Source organism: Mus caroli, unplaced genomic scaffold, assembly GCF_978045245.1.
Source record: "Mus caroli unplaced genomic scaffold, Mus_caroli_1 scaffold_9, whole genome shotgun sequence".
NCBI classification, from domain to species: Eukaryota; Metazoa; Chordata; class Mammalia; order Rodentia; family Muridae; genus Mus; species Mus caroli.
In genome coordinates, this window is record NW_028227264.1 from 22,149,449 (window position 1) to 22,171,137 (window position 21,689).

The 21,689-nt window shown below is 40.5% G+C and overlaps 1 protein-coding gene across 2 annotated transcripts in view; it reads right to left on the minus strand.

The window, feature by feature from the left end:
• Positions 1-21,689, minus strand: part of Enpp1 (ectonucleotide pyrophosphatase/phosphodiesterase 1) — a 67,662-nt gene that overhangs the window by 25,323 nt on the left and 20,650 nt on the right. For both annotated transcript variants that reach the window (XM_021174644.3, XM_021174645.3), the window contains exons 2-11: positions 14,988-15,060; positions 13,727-13,843; positions 11,770-11,895; positions 10,633-10,693; positions 7,991-8,088; positions 5,896-5,975; positions 5,632-5,751; positions 4,924-5,033; positions 700-765; positions 344-416 (exon numbers count right to left, since the gene is read on the minus strand). In XM_021174644.3, coding sequence (XP_021030303.1) covers positions 344-416; positions 700-765; positions 4,924-5,033; positions 5,632-5,751; positions 5,896-5,975; positions 7,991-8,088; positions 10,633-10,693; positions 11,770-11,895; positions 13,727-13,843; positions 14,988-15,060 — 924 coding nt within the window. The remainder of the gene's footprint in view (positions 1-343; positions 417-699; positions 766-4,923; positions 5,034-5,631; positions 5,752-5,895; positions 5,976-7,990; positions 8,089-10,632; positions 10,694-11,769; positions 11,896-13,726; positions 13,844-14,987; positions 15,061-21,689) is intronic.

Consider the following 21,689-nt stretch of genomic DNA (forward strand, 5'->3'; position numbering starts at 1 on the left):
ATCTGGAGTCTTGGATACTTAAAGACGTCCCATAGAGCACTCAGGTTTGAAGGAAAAGAGAGGATAAAAGATTCAGAGCTGACGGTGATTTCATTCAACAGTTCAATGTAGCGCTGTAAAAACTGTAAGCAAAGCCAGTTCTCTCGGCTCTTGTTTTGTTTAAATTGTTCTCTCTGGCTACATAGAATTTCATGTACATAGTTACATGGTTACATAGAATTTCTTTCCAAAAAAACCATAATATCTTTCTTTCCAGAAGTCACAGTACCTCACAGAATGTTCTTGAAGTCCACTTCAAGAATACTAAATTTAACGAAGTGATTATAGATAGCAATGAACTTACCTCGCTGCTGACTGGTCCATGTGAATGCCCCGAAGAATCTGGTTCTTCTAAATACAGAGTGTAAAAGTGTGGTCTAAATCAAACAGTATCAAAATGTAATATTTTACGAACACATTGAAAAACGGAGTGGAAAGAATAATTCAACAGTTGATCCTGATTAAAAATCCTACAGCCCCGGGGAAGCATCCCTAAAACTCTGAGGAGCCATTTACAAGCTTAGGATTCTTCGAAATGAAGCTGTAATTGTTCACTAGTTGCTTTGGCTATAAATCATCAGAGCAAACAACAGTTTTGTTGTAGCCTGTATAGATGTCTATGAAACAAAGCGGCCTTTGTACCAGAAACTGTCTACATACCTTTCATGGCTAGGAAGCTGTAGCCACTCAAGAACAGCTAGAATCCTTTCTTCAAATGGTACTGACCTAAAATTGATGATAAGCAAATTAAACCAAATCTGCAATAACTAAATGTCAAATGCAATTTTTTTTTCTTCTTGGAAATGGTAGTAAGTGATACTAGCTAGGTATCTGTAACATCTGAAATTACTTTAGATTTATTTTCCATCCAATAATTCCAGTACCAGGAAACTGATGCAGAGCTTTAGTTTGAGGTGTATAAAGAAAGACCCTGCCCCACAGACTCCCCCCACCCACAACACACAAAGAAGGTGTTATTTTCAAACTTAAATTTGCTTTTCTAATGAAGACCAAGATTAACTTTATACAGATAAAAAATGCTTGGGCTTTAAAAATTGTTTCTTGTCTTCTCTGGAGGTATTATACATTCAGTTAAGAATGTCCACTGTCACATCCCTCCCTCCGTCTCTCCTTCTGTTGCTCCCTCCCCTCTTCTTCCTTCATTCGTTCCTTCCTTTCTTCCTCCCTCCCTCCCTCTCTCCCTCCCTCCCTCTCTCTCTCCCTCCTTCCCTTCCTTCCTTCCTTCTTCCCTTCCTTCCTTCCTTCTTTCCTTCTTTCCTTCCTTCCTTCCTTCTTTCCTTCCTTCCTTCCTTCCTTCCTTCCTTCCTTCCTTCCTTCCTTCCCTGCTATTTTTCATTTGTTTGTTTCAGAAGAACTTGTTCACTGGTGACTGGGAAGCAGACACAGTGAGAACAGACTACAGTTCTCCAGGCAACTTTCCTTCAGTGAAATGAGTTCGGCCTCCTCTGGTCACTGGGTTCTGTTAACATGGTCCTTCCAAAGCCTGCTCCCCTCACACGCCATCAGCTCTGCCCTTTACTCGATCTAGGAAATCTAGGCTGCCCCTCACTAACCTGTAGGTTCACCTAGGCTAGTGAGGTCACTCAGACCTCACAGACCACTCCATCTCTGATATAAAAACCATGGCAAACAGTGGAGACAGGAGCAGACCACTCACTCTCCTTCCATGAGTGAGCCACACAGAACACACAGTACCATGAGTTGACCAAGGAAAGATTTGTGACCATTTTTGACATTCTCAAGTAAGGTATATCATACGGCTTTTAATCATAAATTTTAAAAGTATAAATGAAACTACTTTGGTAGTTTTGCTAAAATCAATGAAAAAAAAGCCCTCCCTACCTGTTTCTATACCAATACCATGCAGTTTTTAATCACAATTGCTCTGTAGTACAGCTTGGAGTCAAGGATGGTGATTCCACCAGAGGTTCTTTTATTGTTGAGAATAGTTTTCACTATCCCATGTTTTTTGTTATTCCAGATGAATTTGGAAATTGCTCTTTCTAAATCTATGAAGAATTGAGTTGAATTTTTGATGGGGATTGCACTGAATAGGTAGATAGCTTTTGGCAAGATGGCCATTTTTAGTATATTAATCCTGCCAATCCATAAACATGGGAGATCTTTCCATCTTCTGAGATTACTGGTACAGTGACAGGCAGGTAGATCAATGGAATAGAACTGAAGACCCAGAAATGAACCCACACATCTATGGTCACTTGATCTTTGACAAAGAAGCTAAAACCATCCAGTGGAAAAAAAGACAGCATTTTCAACAAATGGTGCTGGCTCAACTGGGGGTCAGCATATAGAAGAATGTAAATTGATCCATTCTTATCTCTTTGTACAAAGCTCAAGTGTAAGTGGATCAAGGATCTCCACAACAAACCAGAGGCACTGAAGCTTATAGAAGAGAAAGTGGGGGAAAGCCTCGAAGATATGGGCACAGGGGAAAAATTCCTGAACAGAACAGCAATGGCTTGCGATGCAAGATCAAGAATTGACAAATGGGACCTCATAAAATTACAAAGCTTCTGTAAGGCAAAGGACACTGTCAATAGGACAAAAAGGCCACCAACAGATTGGGAAAAGATCTTCACCAATCCTACATCCAATAGAGGGCTAATATCCAATATATACAAAGTACTCAAGAAGTTAGACTCCAGAGAAGTAAATAACCCTATTAAAAACAGGGTACAGAGCTAAACAAAGAATTTTCAACTGAGGAATACCAAAAAAAAAAAAAAAAAAAAAAAAAAAACTGGGAAGCACCTAAAAAAATGTTCAGCATCCTTAATCATCAGGAAAATGCAAATCAAAACAACCCTGAGATTCCACCTCATACCAGTCAGAATGGCTAAGATAAAAAACTCATATGACAGCAGATGCTGGCGAGGATGTGGAGAAAGAGGAACACTCCTCCATTGTTGGTAGGATTGCAAGCTTATACAACCACTCTGGAAATCAGTCTGGCGGTTCCTCAGAAAAGTGGACATAGTAGTACCAGCAATACCACTTGTGGGCATATACCCAGAAGATGCTCCAACATGTAATAAGGACACATGTTCCACTATGTTCATAGCAGCCTTATTTATAATATCCAGAAGCTGGAAAGAACCCACATGTCCCTCAACAGAGGAATGGATACAGAAAATGTGGTACATTTACACAATGGAGTACTACTCAGCTATTAAAAAACAATGAATTCATGAAATTCTTAGGCAAATGGATGGATCTGGAAGATATCATCCTGAGTGAGGTAACCCAGTCACAAAAGAACACACATGATATGCACTCGCTGATAAGTGGATATTAGCCCAGAAACCCAGAAGCTCGGAATACCCAAGATATAATTCACAAACCACATGAAACTCAAGAAGGAAGACCAAGTGTGGATACTTCTATCCATCTTAGGATAGGAAACAATGCACCCATGGAAGGAGTTACAGAGACAAAGTATGGAGTAGAGACTGAAGAAATGACCATCTAGAGACTGACTCACCTGGGGATCCATCCCATATACAATCACCAAACTCAAACACTGTTGTGGCTGCCAACAAGTACTTGCTGACAGGAGCCTGACATAGCTCTCTCCTGAGAGGCTCTGCCAGTGCCTCACAAACACAGAGGTGGATGCTCACAGCCATCCATTGAACTGAGCATAGGATCCCCAATGAAGGAGCTAGAGAAAGGACCCAAGGAGCTGAATGGGTTTGCCAGACCCATAGGAGGAACAATAATATGAACTAGCCAGTATTCCCAGAGCTCCCAGGGACTAAACCACCAACCAAAGAGCACACATGGTGGGACTCATGACTCCAGCTGCATATGCAGCAGAGGATGGCCTAGTCAGACATCAATGAGAGGAGAGGCCCTTTGTCCTATGAAGGCTGTATGCTCCAGTATAGGGGAATGCCATGGCCAGAAAGCGGGGAGTGGGTAGGTTGGTGAGCAGGGGGAGGCAGGAGGGGGTAGGGGGAGGGTGTTCTTCGGAGGGGGACCCAGGAAAGGGGACAACATTTGAAATATAAATAATGAAAATATCCAATAAAAAAAAAGATCCCTCCCTAAAATGTCTGTATGATTTTGAAAATCAATCAGAGAGACTATCCTAATAGGCCCTTATGTTAGAGAGTAAATCTATTAAAGTAATTTAGAAATGGAAATACAGAGACACAACTATCTTCATTTAAACAATGTTCCGGACTCCACCATGGCATGTTCCCACCTACGTATTCTTTATGCTGTATCCACCATGCCAGAGCTCCTGGTTATGAATTCTTTAATGCAACTCTCCTTTCCTTCTCTTTTTCTTTTACTTTCTAGAGTTCAAATACATAGCACCTCTATGCTCAGAACTCTGTGTCCACTGTGATCTCTGTCTCTCTCTGTCTTTGTCTCTCTCTCTCCCCCTTGTTCCCTCCCTCTCTTCTTCTTTCCTTCCTTCTTTGCTATTTTTCATTTGTCTCATTTGAAACAGAGTCTGATTATGAAACTCTGGATGGCCTTCCATTCACATAAACGGGCCTTGATCCCACTCTACCGCCTAGGCTTGCCTGAAACTCACAACCATCCTGCTGCCTCAGTGCCTTGCTACATGAATTACAGTCCTGCACCAACATGCCTAGTATTACCTTATTTAAAAAAACTGCCCAAAGATCACAACACAATTTGTAAATGATTCTATAAACTGTCTGTCTGATTTTACTTTCTATTCAGCACCATCTAAGACTCTGCAAAGAAGATCTTTAATTCAGAGCGTCATTCAAGTGTTGGAGTTCAGGACTGAATAAAAAGAAAAGTAAAGAGAAATGAAAGTTGTCCTATGTTACAAGGCCTAGGGAAAGTGCAGCGACTGCATACCCATTATACACTTTGTAGATATCTGGTAGAATCCCGTCAATCTCCACATCTGATCCTGGCCAAAAGTATGTGCCGGACTTGACCTCCTGATGATTAGCGGTCACCCAAATCTGGCAAAGACACACGAAGGGAGTGAGATGGTAACGATATTAACCTCGAAGGAGACAGAGAACAATACCAACGCATTCGTCTTCAGTGACAGGAATTTCAAGGTCCAGCAGTTAGGCTACCATAACCCTGTATATGAGGTATGCTATCAGACCATGGTAGTTAACATTTAAATCCCCTTAGTATTACTTCATATTATTTTTATTTTTTTCATATTGTTTTTAAAAATTAAATATCTAAGATGAAAATATAAAGCACAGTAATGTGATAACTATGCAGCATGCACCCACATCAAATTATAACAGTATGCACCAGAAGCATATAAAGGTAAATAATAAGAAATAAAAACGATCGTGCCAAACAACTAGAACTTCAGGAGAAAAGGCTCAGGCTGAGGAAAAAAGAGCCTTGGTACAACCCAAATCTGTCTCTAGAGTAAACTGCGTAGTCACACATTCATATGAGACGGTCAACAGTCGCCTGCACTACACACGGGAGATTAAACCGTTTGCCAAAATTCCTACAGAATCAGTTTATTTTTCTCTGATTAAAATAAGTATGGATAACAAACTATTTTAATAGCCACAAGAAGTAGCTTACCGGCTGTCCTTTGTACCACAAAGGGTTGAATTTCTCTTTACTTTTAAGTGAGAAAGAAGCATTCATTTTGGGATCATACATCTTGTTGTCAATTATGCCATGGGATTCCGGATAAAGTCCCTAAGGAGAGACCAATGGCAGATTATAGCTTGAATTCCAAAACAAATTACCTCATGCTCATCTGAAGTTGAATTATGCCCTTGAACAGCGCTTCAACTACATCTTCCTGGTCCAAACACAGAGCATGCCTGGGTGCCTACTTACTGTGACGATGCTGTAATGATTGGGAAAGGTCTTGGTAGGATACATAGGCCTCATGTTTTTAGTGTATGTTCCACAGTTTTCTAGACAGAAAACAAAACAACAACAGACACTGCTATTAGGCATATCACATTAAGTAATTATCCCAGGATGCAGATCAAACAGCCAGATCAAAATTCAGAACAAGTCAACAGTAACACAAGTGCTACAAATTTAGTGTTAACAATGAAAAAAAAAGTTTTATTTATTTCTCTCTCTTTCTCTCCCTTCCCATGTAACCCAAGCTGGCATCAAGTTTGCTGTACAGTAAGGGAGAAACTAGACTTTGAGCTTCCTGCCCCCACCTTCCCAGTGCTAGGATTACAGCTATCCACCATTATGAGTGGTTTATACAGTACTGGGGACTGAACCTGGGTCTTCATGCATGCTGGGCTAGCACTTTACCACCTGAGCCTCAACTCCAGACCTTATAGTCTTCATTAGAAAAGCAATAAGCAAAGTGATTAAGCCAAGTAGGCAGTTATCCTATAATCATCAGTAGCCTGAATAGATGGACAGAAGTAGTGACACAATGCTTGGGAGAGCCTGATACTTAGTGCTCAAATAGCTAAATAACAGTAAGTATAAGGAAAAGTAGTTGCACTCTCAGCTTAATCTAGACTAATAAGATGCAGTAGTTAAGGTGACATTGTCCCTGGCTATAAAACACAAATCAGCCACCCATGGATGAACTTCTTAGTTACTTTAAAAACAAAAAATATATCAAAGGGAATGGAGGAGTCAGCTGTTGCTGACCTTCTAGCCCCGTGTCTCACTCTTCTGCACTGTCTACTCTTAGGAGAGGAACATATAATTGTTGACCCCAGCACTTGAATTGCGTTATCTGAAAAAGATCCTCAGATTGATTTGTGTCTGCATATGTGTGACCTTCCTAAGGGCTCTGCGTCACCAGCCACAAGCCCAACACTCCCGGTTACCCAGTGCTGTAGCTTAAGTTAGCTAAGCCTTGACTTGGCTTAAATATCACATATGGGTGACAACAGCTCCTTCACTTTGAATTTAGGAACCATGTTAGGTACCACATAGACAAGTCTCAGGAAGGGACAGTGGGCTGGCTAACAACTTCCAAGTCCACAGGCTTGATTTATGCCAAGTGACGACTGAAAAGATTATCTTCCAGGCAGGCATTAAAAACTGAAAATTTTAAGTTACCATAACATAATGATTGACATATGCATTTACTGAGAGTAATTTCAAGGTTTAAAACAGCAGAATGTATTTGTCTAGGAGATAGTTTAGAATTCCAGAAGAACACTACAAGAACTGCTTATCTACTTCTATTTCAGGCACATAGAACAAGATAGCAACTATTAACACTAACAACTAGCAAAGGCTAACAGTGGTCACATCCAACCATGCTCCTCCCACTTCCAGTGATGGTGCTAACTCACTAAAGTTAGGACTAAAGCTTAGCTAAGACATTAAGAAAATACTATCATATCTCATCAGTAATTTGGAGAATAGTCATTCAACGGGAGCTTTAGTTAAGATAAAGAAGTTGAAGGTGGGCATGCCTGGAACCTGGAACCTGGAAAGAAAGACCAGGAAGATCAGGAATTCATGGCTATCTTTAACTACACAGCAAGTCTAAGGCTAGCCTAGGTTACACAAGACATCTCAAAAACTAAAACACAAAATTGAATGGCTATTCAGTTTTACCCAGATGATGACAGAAGCTAGTAGTCTACATGAGTTGTATACTATTGTTTCCAAAATTTTTCATATTTTGCAGTACTATTTTAACTTGAAAACTAAGGAAACGAGTAAGTATTTTCCCAAAATTCTCAAGAATAATAAATATGAGTAGTCATGGTCAAGGGTTAAGATACTAGGACAACCAATTAAGCTAGAAGTATTTTTGGAGCGGTTTCCAAGATCTACAATATCAACACTAGTGGTCTTGAAAGTTCACCGCTTTGCAATGGAGAAGTTTGGTAAAACAGTGAGACGCTTCACAGTACTTTTCCAAAAACATCCCCCCTCCCTCATCCATCTCCGAAGTCGTGACCCTTCAGTACTCAACTCTAAAGTTACTCACTCAGCTTGCTAATGACAGGAAGAAGTCCACCCCAGGTGTGCAAATACTCAGCTCTGAATCCATCCAAAGAAAACAAGAGAGTAGGGGGTGATTCAAACCTGGTAAAGAGTAAAAGAAAACTGTGTAAAGAGACAAAATGAAGACACAGCCAATGAGGATGCCCTTTCCCTGGCTCCACCCTCTACCTGGCTCCACCCTCCCCATGGCTCCACCCTCTCCCTGGCCCCACCCTCTCCCTGGCTCCACCCTCGTTGAAGGTTTCTCAATGAGGTCAGCATGCAACTGAAATTATCTGAAAAGTCAGCAAGAACATAAGAGAACATCCTTCATGCATTTATATTTGTATACATATTTTATCAAAAAGTTATTCACATGCATGTATCACCAATAATATTTATAAGGATCCAGACTGTTTTGAGCTACAACATAGAAACTTCAATCATAGTTTCTGGCATTACAAAAGTTTGGTCAAATGATATTGTCATATTATAAGATTTTCAAACTTTCTAAGAAACTAAATTTGACAAGCAAACTACATCTTCCCCATTAATTCTTTTTCTGAACAAATCTCTGTCTCTCCTTCAGTAGATGGTGCCTCATTAGGCATAAAACATATGCTATAATTAGGCTTTGTTGCTTTCTTTTTATACGCTGAGGATCAAGTCCAGGTCTGTCCCCACTAATGCTAGGCATACGCTCTGCCCATCAGCTGCATCCCTGGCCATATTTAATACTTAAGTTCAGTATATTTTGAAGAGATAAGTATGTGGTGCAGAAGCCTGAAAGACACAGTGTTCATATATTTAAACAATGAAGTGACTGGAAATGTTGAAACATGAGTTCACAGAAAGACACAGAGGTGTGTGCCACAGAAAGCCCAAGAGGGCATAAAACACTGTTATCAGGTACACTTGGCAAAAGAGAATAGCTAGCCATGGATCAAAACATAACAAACAAACAAACAGCCATGGCTCAGAAATTGCATCCAGACACTTTCACTAATGGATGGTAGAAAAGTCGCATTACTTATAGCAAAACAACAGTGATCATCTTGCCCACAGTTTCTCAGAACCTTAAAATCTGAGGGTGAATGAGCTTTCCCTCTCACATCTTCTCACGCCCTCCCATTTTAACCAAAAGCAACCACACCCAAGGAAGAACTTTGTTCTACAATTCTCAGTAACTACTCTTGATAACCTGGCCCTCCTGGGTGAGTGTAATCAAATGTGTATAGTCTCAGTCACTGCACAAAACTATGTCAATCAACAAAAGCCATAAAACCCAGGTCACTGAAATATCAGGTAATGTAATTTCTCAGAATAAAATGCTCTGAATTATGCCAGGAGTTCTATTTTCCAGTAAAGATCTTACGTTATGCCAGGCGTGGTGGCACATGCCTTTAATCCCAGCACTCGGGAGGCAGAGGCGGGTGGATTTCTGAGTTTGAGGCCAGCCTGGTCTACAAAGTGAGTTCCAGGACAGCCAGGGCTACACAGAGAAACCCTGTCTCGAAAAAACAAACAAACCAAGAAAAAAAAAAAACCAACAAAAAAGATCTTACGTTATACTTTAAAGCAATAATTAACATTTAGAAAGAAAAGTTGAGCAAGTCTAAATTTTTAGTATATCTTGGCATTTTAAAAAGCAGTTTAGAGAGGACCCTCCCCCCTAAAAGCCCTCTTCTGGTGAAATTATTTAGTTTAGGTTTAGTTTTAGTTGTCATTACTTCTGTTTCAAACAACAACAAAAAATGTTGTATGACAAAATAAATACATACATGAACAAAATAAGATAAAAATACAGGTTTAAAGTAAAGTCTAAAAAACTTTTAAACTGGTAAAAAAAAATGTATTTCTGCCACATGGTAGTGGTACATGCCTTTAATCCCAGCACTACAAAGGCAGAGGCAGGTAGATCTCTGAGTTCTAGGCCAGCCTGGCCTATAGAGGGAGTTCCAGGACAGCAAGGGCTACACAGAGAAAGCCTGTCTCAAAATAAAATAAAATAAAATAAAATAAAATAAAATAAAATAAAATAAAATAAAATAAAATGGTTTTTGACATGAATAATTCAAAAAAGAGCACAGATGAATTACAAAACTCATGTAGCCGGGCAGTGGTGGCGCATGCCTTTAATCCTAGCACTTGGGAGGTAGGTGGATTTCTGAGTTTGAGGCCAGCCTGGTCTACAGAGTGAGTTCCAGGACAGTCAGGGCTATACAGAGAAACCCTGTCTTGAAAAAAAAAAAAAATCCTGTAACTTTTTCTCACAGAGGTGTTATTTATGCTAAAAGTGCATACAATTGAAAAAAAATTTAAAGAACTGCAATTTGCTACAAGTTCAACACCAAAAACTCCATACTAGAGCCAAGATGCTTTCTTCCGTAGAAGGCTACAGACACACCACCACACTCACTGATAACAGCCGCTATTACTCATGGTGTTTCTTTCTACTAGCTTCCAGAGAAAGGGTCATACCACAGTCCTCTGGAGAACCAGCAGCAAACACAGTCTGGTGAAAGCAAATGTTTAATTAACCAATGATTTATTACTATTTTTAATCTTAATTTAGAAAGAGAAAGGAAAAAAAAAAAACCCTTCTGAAAAAGGGAAAAGTATGCCTGTGTCGCGCCGGGAGCTTACTCTGCTGGACACTCCGCGGTATCGATGCTTTCACACGTCTCTTCTACCCAACTCTTCTTATCTGGAATCGTTTCAAAAATAAAAATAAAATAAAGTGAGCGCATTTGAGAATGGCAGGAATGCAGTGTTTTTCAGACACAGCAACACAGATCCCCAAAGCAAAACAAAAACATCACGAGGCACTGACAGTAAACAAATACCATGAATATAGAGAGCTGTTCTGTCTCAAAATAAGAGTCAACAGGAGAAAACAAAATACAGAACTGTAAGATGAAAATACACTCCTCATCCCCCACCTCTAGATACTCTTCACCCACAGATTCAACCAACTGTACATTGAAAATATTTTTTTTTTTGAGTCGCATCAGTATTGAATATTAAACTTTAATTTCCTAAGTGGTATTGCATAGCAATTATTTACATAGCTTCTGTATTCCATGGGTACTGTGAGTAACTGCAGAGCATTTAAGGTACGTGTGAAGAAATGCACAGGCTATGTGCAAACACTAAGCAACTTAATATGAAAAGGAGTTAACACTGGCGGACTGAAGTATCCTCACAGGTTATACAACTTGTCTCTGTGAAATACAGGGAGAACTATTCTGTGTTCCCTCACATTTAGACTCAGGCTCTGTTACAGATTTCAAGACACCTTCTAATTCTCGAGCAAAACATTCGAACACTGTTAGCATCCTTCAAAGCAATTTCCCATCTGCAGCCATTCCATCCTGAGTGTGCCTGGTCTCATTTAACCAGCTCTGGTGCTCCATGGCCAAGAAAGTGCTCCTTCATTACAAGAAAGCCTTGGCCAAAACTGGGACAGGATCCTTACTCAAATACAGTAGTAAGTATGCAGACACCGTCTAAATGGCATAAGGAGGATGGTAGGGAAAAAAATAATAGAAAATTGGCTTCAGGTAAAATAAGGTCAGCCACGTAGTGACTATCATTTAGCTGGATGACATCACGCGTCCTTGGTCCACGTATACATCAAAGCCATTCCATAACTGGCCCACTAACATATCTGCTACTGTGATGACAGTGAACACAGCTGCTCTGAGAAGAGACAGTGCCGATGCAAAACCTCCCCAAGGCAGATGCCCAGGCTCCAGGAGGGCCCAGGGTAGGGAAACTGACCTTGGCACACAGAACTGTAGTTGATGCAACAGTCATTGTGGGTTTTGCAGTCATCTGCACAGGAGCACACGAACCTGGACAGCCTCTTCTCACCGCACCTGAATTTGTTGCAAGTCCATATATGTGCTAGAAACCAGCATCAAACAGACAAACAGATACTTATGATTCAAGTTCAACACATCTGTAAAGTCGACACCATTTTGGACAAGAGGATAAGAGATGATCACTCATTTTATAACTGACCCCTGAGATTCTGCTTCCTCCCAGCCTTTCTGAGCTAACAGATGGCAAACATGCAGGCACCTACCAGTAATATTTCACTAGAAACCTGGGATTTCATTGTTTTTAAACTGGGACACATCATCATTATTGTACAAACATAAGAAAACCCTTGCTCATTCCAGCAGCCATTTTCAGGGTTCCCAAAGTTAAATCTAGAACTATGCATGCTAGTAAACAACTATAATTCTACTATTCAAGCAGAGGCAGGAGAATGGCAACTTGGAGGCCAGCCAAGGCTATAGAACAAGAGTCTTGTGTCAAAAACAACACACACACACAAAAAGAAGCCAAACCAAAAAAAAAAAAAAATCCCTAAACTTTGACTTCTATCTCAATTTTTAGTTTCAATTGTTTTATTTATTTATTTACTTATTTATTTACTTATTTATTTATTTATTTATTATTCTGTAACATGACCCCAGCCAGTTCTGAGGCTAAGGCAGGTTTATTTTTTTCCCAATCTGATTTTATACCAAGCATGTAATTACATGTAATGGTATGCTTTTAATTGCATGCATATAATAGGGGCAGTTCTAGGTTGATGAACAAGCAAGACAATAGATACAGATAATCAAGGAACAAGCAAGGCAATAAACAAAGTCCCCTGACCACTCCCGTGATCACTGTATCTAAGGGCTTATCAGGATGAACAAGATATCTGAGCCTACTTCCCTGTCCTAGCCCAAAGTCATATTCTTGCCTGAAGCCTACTTCTTTGTTCTACCCCAAAAATCAGATTCCTGTCTGAGCTTACTTCCTTGTCATGGCCCAGTGTCAAATTCCTGCCAAGTGACTCCAAAAACCTCTCAATATATCCCCCTTTTTTATTTCATAAACAAGACTGTGTCTGTCTTAGGTTGTTCTAACAAGAATCCCGTTGTGGAATATGCATTATCAAAAGCAATGCACTTCTGTCTTATGCTCTGTGCAGGACTTAGCATCTTTGACTGCCAGCCTGTTAAATTAATAACTCTGGAGGTTCATTTTTAGTTTCAAGCCATGTAGTTTGGCCACCAACATATTGCTGTTGTTAAAGGCAAGTTTTATCACAATGGTCAGGAATAAAAGTATTCCCAGGACAAGAAGGGCTAGCATGATCAAGCTATATATGCCATTCTTGAAGCTTGACCAAGATGGAAATACCGACCTCAGGCCATGAATAATTTTGTCAGCAATATCTGCAGCATAAAAGCTCAGCAGAGCAGCATTCTTTAAATTCATAATCTCACTTTGCTAAAACATCCAGAAGTGTTAGAATTATAATACCCTGCAAGTGTCTTTAAACTTTTTTCCAATTATAATGTCTATAATTGGGAAAACGAAGTTAAGTATGTTGGAGATATGCCTTTGAGCTCTGTACTCTGGGCAGAGGCAGGTGAATCTCTGTGAGTTAAAGTCAAGCCTGGTCTACATAGCAAGTTCCAGAACAACTAGGGTTACATAGAGAAACCTTGTTTCAATAAACAAACGAACGAACGAAGAACGAAGAACGAATGCATGAATGAATGAATGAATGAATGAATGGCGTCTAAAAAGAAAAAAATCATTGAGTTATTCAACCACAGACAGAAAGACGCACAGCTTCCTGGAGATCTTTTCCTGACCTCCGTGACTCCACCCCTTTTCGTGACTCCACCCCTCCCTGTAACCCCACCCCTTCTCCCACCACACTTACTTGGTTCCACACAGGTCTCCTGGAAATCCAGACAGCAGTTCCCAAGGCTGACACAGGCAGCATCACAGCGACAGTTGCTGAACGTCCTTTCAAAGCAGCGGCCTTTGCAACTTTTTACTGAAAATGATGAATAAGTCAGGTGGTGTCAATCACAAAATTACAACGCGTGCACCAGCTAAGGCACACCTGAGTCAAGATGCCACCACTGTGGCGTGTAACTCACATCTGTCGCTTGGAAACCAGGACATTCTACAAGGAGAAACTAAAGTGAGGAAACTGACTTTCCTAGACCTACCTGAAGAAGGGGGCGGAGCGTGGAATCACAGTAACTGCTGTTGCTTCATATGCATCTGACAACTGTTAAAACAGTGCATGCTACGCTACCCTGAGCTCAGATTAGGTAACACAAAAGCCCACCTTTTCATTTGTATTAAGCTTGAGTATATCTGCTCTAGGGTATCCTAACCAGACAGGTAAAATTGGCATATTTCAAACAATCACTAAACATTTAGACGAGTAATATTATAATAGCAGGATAGTTGAACAGGACAAAAATGTATGCAATTCAACCCTACCATATGGGATACGGGGGGAGACACTACCGAATCAAAAGAATGACCACAGAAATTGCCTGTGGTTTGTTTTCATTATCTATATGGTGTTTTTTGGTGTTATATAGAGCCTGCTCTTGATACTAGGGAAACACAATTAGAAGTGTGATGAGTTCGTTACTACTTTGAAACTAGCAATGGCAGAAATATCTAAAGACTCTCTTGAGACTCTGTCACTTAGGGATGCTAACTGGTCTCCTAGTAACCTCCAGAGCTGCTTTAGCAACCAACTCCTTGGGGCTTTGGCAGAACCTCTGGTCATGTCTTCGTGGTTTTTCTTTAGGGGTGGAGAGTTGGTTTTTGGTCACAGACTCTACTCCACATTTTAATATAAAAATTTGTAAGCAAAAAAATCCTTTGTATGGCCAAAATAAGATAGGACTTTAGGAAGAGTGCTTAAACCAGCATCAAACTTATGAAATTTTCAACATCTGTGGAGTATGCACAGGACTTGAAGATTACAGTTGTCTCAATCATATCATAATGCCGAATACACACACACACACACACATGCACATATACATATAGATGTAATCATACACATATACAAACACAGAGAAACACACAGAGACACATACACTCAGAGATGCACATAGGCACACATGCATCCACAGGCACACAGACACACAGAACCCCACAACATTAATTACCTTCTTTGGCACAGCTTGGTTTCAACCCAAATATACAACCAAGAATTGTTGTTAGCACACATACTGACAAAACCTGTAAGGAGAGAAAAAGACTGTTAGAGTCTTTTGACATCCTCCTATTCCCCCAACTTCATCCCTTTCCGTGTCTCTGACTTTGCTGTGTTTCCAGATGTGGCAGCTGACCACAGGACAGGCTCACTTTTTGAACATTTTTAAACCACATACTTGTGATTTAAGTCCTGTTCTGAGATTGTGATCAACGTCAGACAGCAACTTTCTAAATCATCCAAAGATAATGTAACACTTGGCTCACACAAAGGAATTAGCCAGAAGAAAGTTGTAATCCTTAAAAGAAGGAAATCTATTAAGAGACTCCACTTCTTACTGCCATCTAGGAACGTGCTAGCCGTGAACTCACAAACCTAAACCCAGAACAGCACCCTCAGATGCGCCATGCATGGGCATGGGCATGACCACTGGGCCACAGCACTGCCATGAGCTGGCAGTATGAGCTGAAGGGGTAGTTCATAAGGTCTAAGCATCTGCTTATTCATCTATAAAAGCAGAAAGCTGGACTGAACCAATCTCTCAGGATCCTTCCAGGGTTTCTGTTTTCTCACCTTCTCCCTCCCCGTGATTCCTGCCTTTAATATTTAAAATGACTGAGCTTGGAACCCCTAAGGTCAACAACAAGTTTTGAGGGTCAGAAGACAAAGGAGGAAAATAATCCACAGAGCAATCCCCCACACACACACACTGTGTGAGCCCACCTTTTCCAAGTTGGCATTTCCTTCAAAGCACCCTGGAATGTCAGCTCACAGGGCACTTCAGCATTCACAGAGAAAGGACTGTAAGCAAAAGTGTTTTGGGAATAAGGGAAGTGTAAGTGCTACCTCCAAGAGCAAGCTCTGGAGCGTGCGAGGGAGGGAAGGTGAAGACAAAAAAACACTAAACATAGACACAGCAGTCTCCCTTTATCTGTGCCTTCACTTTCCAATTAGAGTTACCCACAGTCAACCTTCATCGGAAAATATTAAGAGGAAAATTGCAGAAATAATTATTTTTTAAATCGTACAATGTTTTAAGTAGTCACAGAATGTGTCATTGTGTTGTCTCTCTCTAGACATACACCATTTTTTTAATGTATCTATGCTGTATGCTCTGTCAGTTTTATGAGGATCCAGGGCTTTCAGATACCCTGACATAATACTGCAGTGCTTGCATTCAGGGAACCCAAGATAGCAGCCTAAGGCCATGACCCAAAGCCTCCTCTACCCACCTTGCTTTATCTCATCACAAGCAAGACGAGGACAGCACAAGTAGATACTTTGAGAAGAATCAAATTCCCATAACTTTTATGACATTATATTGTTATGGCTGTTTCATTATTGTTTTGGTGTTATTTTATTAGTTTTAATGTAAATATGTGTCTACTTTTTAAGTTTGGCTTTATTAGGTGGATGAATAGAGAAAAAATATAAGATATAGAGATAGACTGGTATACAGATGATACATAGGTAGATATAAATATAAATATATAGATGATATAAATATAGAGCCCAGTTCCAGGTATCCACTGAGGCATTGAACATACTTGTATATACTTGTAGATCTTCTATTTGTATATATGTAGTCTTGCATATGCCTGGTATAACTATTAGTATCTCCATAAAAATGGAGACTTATCAGAGGAAAACATGAATAGCAACTACCTGAGGACAAATGAACAGAATAAAGTATCAGAAAAGGTACTGATGAAATTCTCTGGTACTGTTCATACGGTGACAGAGATATGTGATGCCACAGAAAGGAATGAGCATGCATCTTTTCAAAACATCAAAATCCCCTTTGCTGTAAACTATCCGTATAGAGGATAAGCTGGCAGAACTACTCATCTATATTTCACACACTGTAGCGCAAACACTAAGCAGTAGAGAACTAAAGTCTGCTTTGTAGAATTCACCTGAGCAGTTCAGACGTGTGTGTCTGCTCCCCGCCCATCCTTTGCATAACTTACAATATGAAATAAAGATCGCTTCTGTGCTGTGAAGAGTCCTTTTGCTTCCTAAGTGCACACTGCTATCCCACGGTGATCCCTCACTCCTGGGGCTCCCCATTCTTATGGGCACAGGCACACTCCTCATATAAGCCCATGCGGCAGCCTTCACGCCATTCCTCCACCTTCCTGTCTTCATCCAAACTGTGGTAATGTCAACAGTATCACATAAGCTATGCCCTCCAAAACTCTATCTATATTTGTTTGAATTTGATTCCAGTACTATAATTTTTTAAAGGATTTATTTTATTATGTGTAAGTACACTGTAGCTGTCTTCAGACACCCCAGAAGAGGGCATCAGATCTCATTACGGATGGTTGTGAGCCACCATGTAGTTGCTGGGATTTGAACTCAGGACCTTCAGAAGAGCAGTCAGTGCTCTTAACCACTAAGCCATCTCTCCAGCCCCGGCACTATCATTTTTCTGCTCATTTCTGCACTTGCTTTATCCATCAACTGCCTTTTCTATAACTGACTGTTATAAAATGTCACATAGGCAAAACCCTGGTCACCAAGGTAACAGCACAAACACATGCTGCCGTCTATGCTGACTGACAGGTGTTTGACCAATCACTGACAGAATCTGAAATGCATGATAGGACTAGCTACTGATGATCCATATCTGTAGTTCTCTGCCCGCTACTGGGCTAGCAACAAAGTTAGTATTTCATGTATTTCAATGTTAAGATACCTAGATCTCAAACAATGTTGTTGGCAAGCCAGTACTATCTAATTAAACCATGGCGAGTGAAATTGCCCGTATCAGAGAACCAGAAAAGCAGCACTGCCTATGCAGTTAAGGGCAGGCAATGATTATCTGAGCACAGTTACTTCAAAACTGTTTGTACTCAACACACAAAAGAACAGAACAGAAAAACTGGTTCAAAAAGGCACGTTCTGGGCTGGAGAGATGGCTCAGTGGTTAAGAGCACTGACTGCTCTTCCTGAGGTCCTGAGGTCCATTCCCAGCAACCACATGGTGGCTCACAACCAACTGTAACGGGATCTGATTCCCTTTTCTGATGTGTCTGAGGACAGCTACAGTGTACTCATAGATAGATAGATAGATAGATAGATAGATAGATAGATAGATAGATAGATAGATAGATAGACAAAAATGTTCTTTTCTGTATTGTGGAACATCTCCAGGAGTTAGCCTCAGAGAATGTGACAGAAGACAAACAAACAAACAAACAGGGACAGACCCACTCATATACCAAGAGCCTGGGTGACAGGAAACAGAAGCACACTACTGGGAGTGAGGGAGTCATGGCCGAGCTCTGGTGTGATGAACCGGATGCAGACTGCACCATGGGGAAGGGTGGCAGAAAAGGCAGAGACGAGGACGGCCAAGTGATAGGGAACAGAAAGGGAAAGACCTTCTGGTTCCAGCAGCTCAGCTTGACCTATCTAGACCACAATGGATCTAAATGGCATTAAAGTCTAGGAATGGGGTGGGAAACTGGCTGAAAACTTGGCACAGCCTGGGAACTGGGGAGGGAGAATCAACAAAGCTGAAACGTAGACTTGGGAGTCAAAGCGTGGGTGGAATAGCTAAATAGGATCAAGCAGACTTGAGCACTTGTGTGGGAGAACGGGAGGAAAAAGAACAGGCTGGAAAGAGTTGACTGTAAGCCACCATTTAAACTGTGCCCATTGGTCTAACCATTTAACAGGCAACCATGTATATGTATGTGACACCCTGCCCTCTTACTAACTACCAGAAAGAACACACTTCTCTTTTCATAATTAGCTCTTCATTGTCAAAATTTAAGTTCCTTGTAATTACATTTTATAATATAATGTGTAACAGAATTAAAACATGTATACATAACAACAAAATAGTCTTCATGTATCTTTATATCCACACAAAAAAATTAATTTGCCGTATCTGTTATTCTATCATAACACACCTCGTTGAAATCATTTTAGTGGAAAATTTCCCTGGAACATTTTCAAAACTGTGAACTCTGATGCAGTTTTGCTTCTCAACGTAGATTAATCTGATGTCAAAGTCCACTTGGCATTTATTTTAATATTCTTCATTATGTGTATAGTGTATCACCTGCATGTATATGTATGCACCCTGATGCCCACAGGGTCCAGAAGATGACACCAGATTTCTGAAGTTACAAATGGTTGTGAGGACCATGTGTGTGCAGGGAGTTGAACCCAGGTCCACCTCTCTAACCCCTCACCAAGCTTTGCTTACCTCTGAAACAATTCAGACACTTATATATTTTGACATTTTCAACTTATAATTTGAATACATCAATTTATATTTTGGATAGTTTCTTGAAAATTATAGCAAAATATTTCCTGGAAATCTGAGGCACATGATGTAAAAAAAAAAAAAGTTGTTGAAATGGTTTGCCTTTATGTTAAAGGATATTTTTTTTTTAGCTTCCTGCTTGTTTAATAAGAGTTCTCAACTAAATATAAATCATTAGGTTTTTCTTTGACACTAAGTGAGACAAAAACAAAACAACAACAACAAAAAAAAAAAAAACAGGCATTTTCACAAACCTCATTTTTCTCACAGACTCCTTCAAACACACTAGCATTAATTTTATATTACATTTACCTATAATTTAGTGTGTATGTGTGTGTATACATGCATGCACATGGGATTCAGTTCTCAGCTTCCACAAGTGGGTCCTGAGGACTGAACCCAGCTCTTTAAGCTAAGTAGCACATGCTTGTTCCCACTGGGCCGTCTTGGCAGCTCCATATTAGCACTATTTTAATTTTCATCATTTTTTAAATCAAGTATTCACTAAGATATGAATGCCTACTTGTGTGTATTCCCTGCACTGATGGCCAGGACTGCAAAGGAAGTAACTCTGAGCCTATGAAGAGATAAAGTGGGGGACAGTGGACACTAAAATAAATTAACACAACAGAATTTGACAAGAGCTACAGTAGAAAATCGCAAAAGATGCTAACATACCGGTAGCCTCAGCCCCAGGGTGAGGCAAAAGGAGAGGTAACAAGGCCACAAAAAGATAATTAGAGGAGAAAGTAATTTCCCTCTCTACCAATGAACAAGTGTTTATCTGTCTGCAGTGTGTGACGAAATGAGGTTCGGTGAAGAAGCACAAAACTAAAGCAAACAGAAGACACTGTAGTGAAATCTTCCATCTCAGAGGTACAGTCTAGAGAGAACAACTCCGGAAGAAGCCTTGCATCAATGAGAAAGACACAAACCAGCAAGAAGCAACCTCACAGTTAACCAACAGATTCATTGTACATACTACGGGGTCTCCAGAAGCCCTACGCAGGTATAGAATCTGAGAAAATAGGAATAACACCTGTCACTTCTGTCACTTCCAAAGTACATCCTAAGGTGTTCTAGACTTTTATATTGAGTCACTTGATCCTCCCAAGAGCATTCTCACAGCGATTATGATGATTGCACCGGTTTAAGGAAACTGAACTATGAAGAAACGAATAATTCCCCAAAGATCATGGAGTTTAATGTAAAAGTGGCATGACAGAAATTCAGTAAGGAGTGGGGCACAGAGGTTGAGGAAGAGACCTGGAGATGGGGAGATCTTGAAGCCTTTAACTACGGAAGTAACACAAATGGGTTGCTCTAGAAACTTCTAGAAAAGTCTTTCGGCAGCATCCTGGAAGGCTGTGGTATGATTCTGCATGATCTCACACCAAGATGAGGTCTTGACTTGTCTGCTTCACTTCGGAAGGGCACTCACTGCTCTTTGCTCCTCTGGACCAGAGTCTCCACCTCAGGTTACAGGAACCCAGACCTCAGACATGAGTTTGTTTATTTGCCTGTCTCTGACTGACTGTGAGCTCCAGGCAGCTATAGACGTTATTTATTTACTTCTGTGCTTTCCACATCTAACAAGGCGCCTTGCACATATTAAAACCCCCAAGCTGACACCACCAAGCAGTGCCTGCCTGAAAACATGATTTGGGGAAAGAAGCAGAACTCCACCTTTTCCTGCATTTCACTTGACCCAGTTGGTCCATTTGTTAAGTGTCATTATGCCTGATCTATAGAAAGGATACCAACAATAAATACACTTTTAAAAAATCCAGAAACAAACGACTGTTGTATTTGCCGCCCACGTGTAACAAGCGAGAAAGGATGCTGATATTTTATGGAAATGGATCAAGGGGATGCATTAGCTATGAGACCTCTACCCTTAGGTCAAACTGCAAGAGAAATTTAAAAACAAGATAAACCCAACCCTGCAAGAACTCAAACCTCAGCAGCATTTTAGTCTTCCCAGGACTCCTCCACTGGGATGGCACCTAGAGGGAAGGAAATCCAAAGGACATACAAAGGCTAACGTTTTATTGGAGATGTTGTGAAATATTGTGACGTCCAAACATATATCATACTCTTCCTCTGAAGCTCTATCCAGGCAGGTGTTGATGGCCTTTGAGTCTATTACCCACACGTGGGCATCTCTCTTCCATTGTTTGACTTATCTCCTCCCCAGGGAGAGTGGGATTGTGTGTGAAGATGCTCACTGAAGAGCCTCCTCAGTGACAGTGGAACTGTATGTTAAGGTACTCACGTGACTGGAAATGGGAGAAAGAGGCCGCGAGCCTAAATAGGCACATCACCTGGGCAAACCTTACGGTCAGACCCTCCTCAAATACTAACACTGAAAAA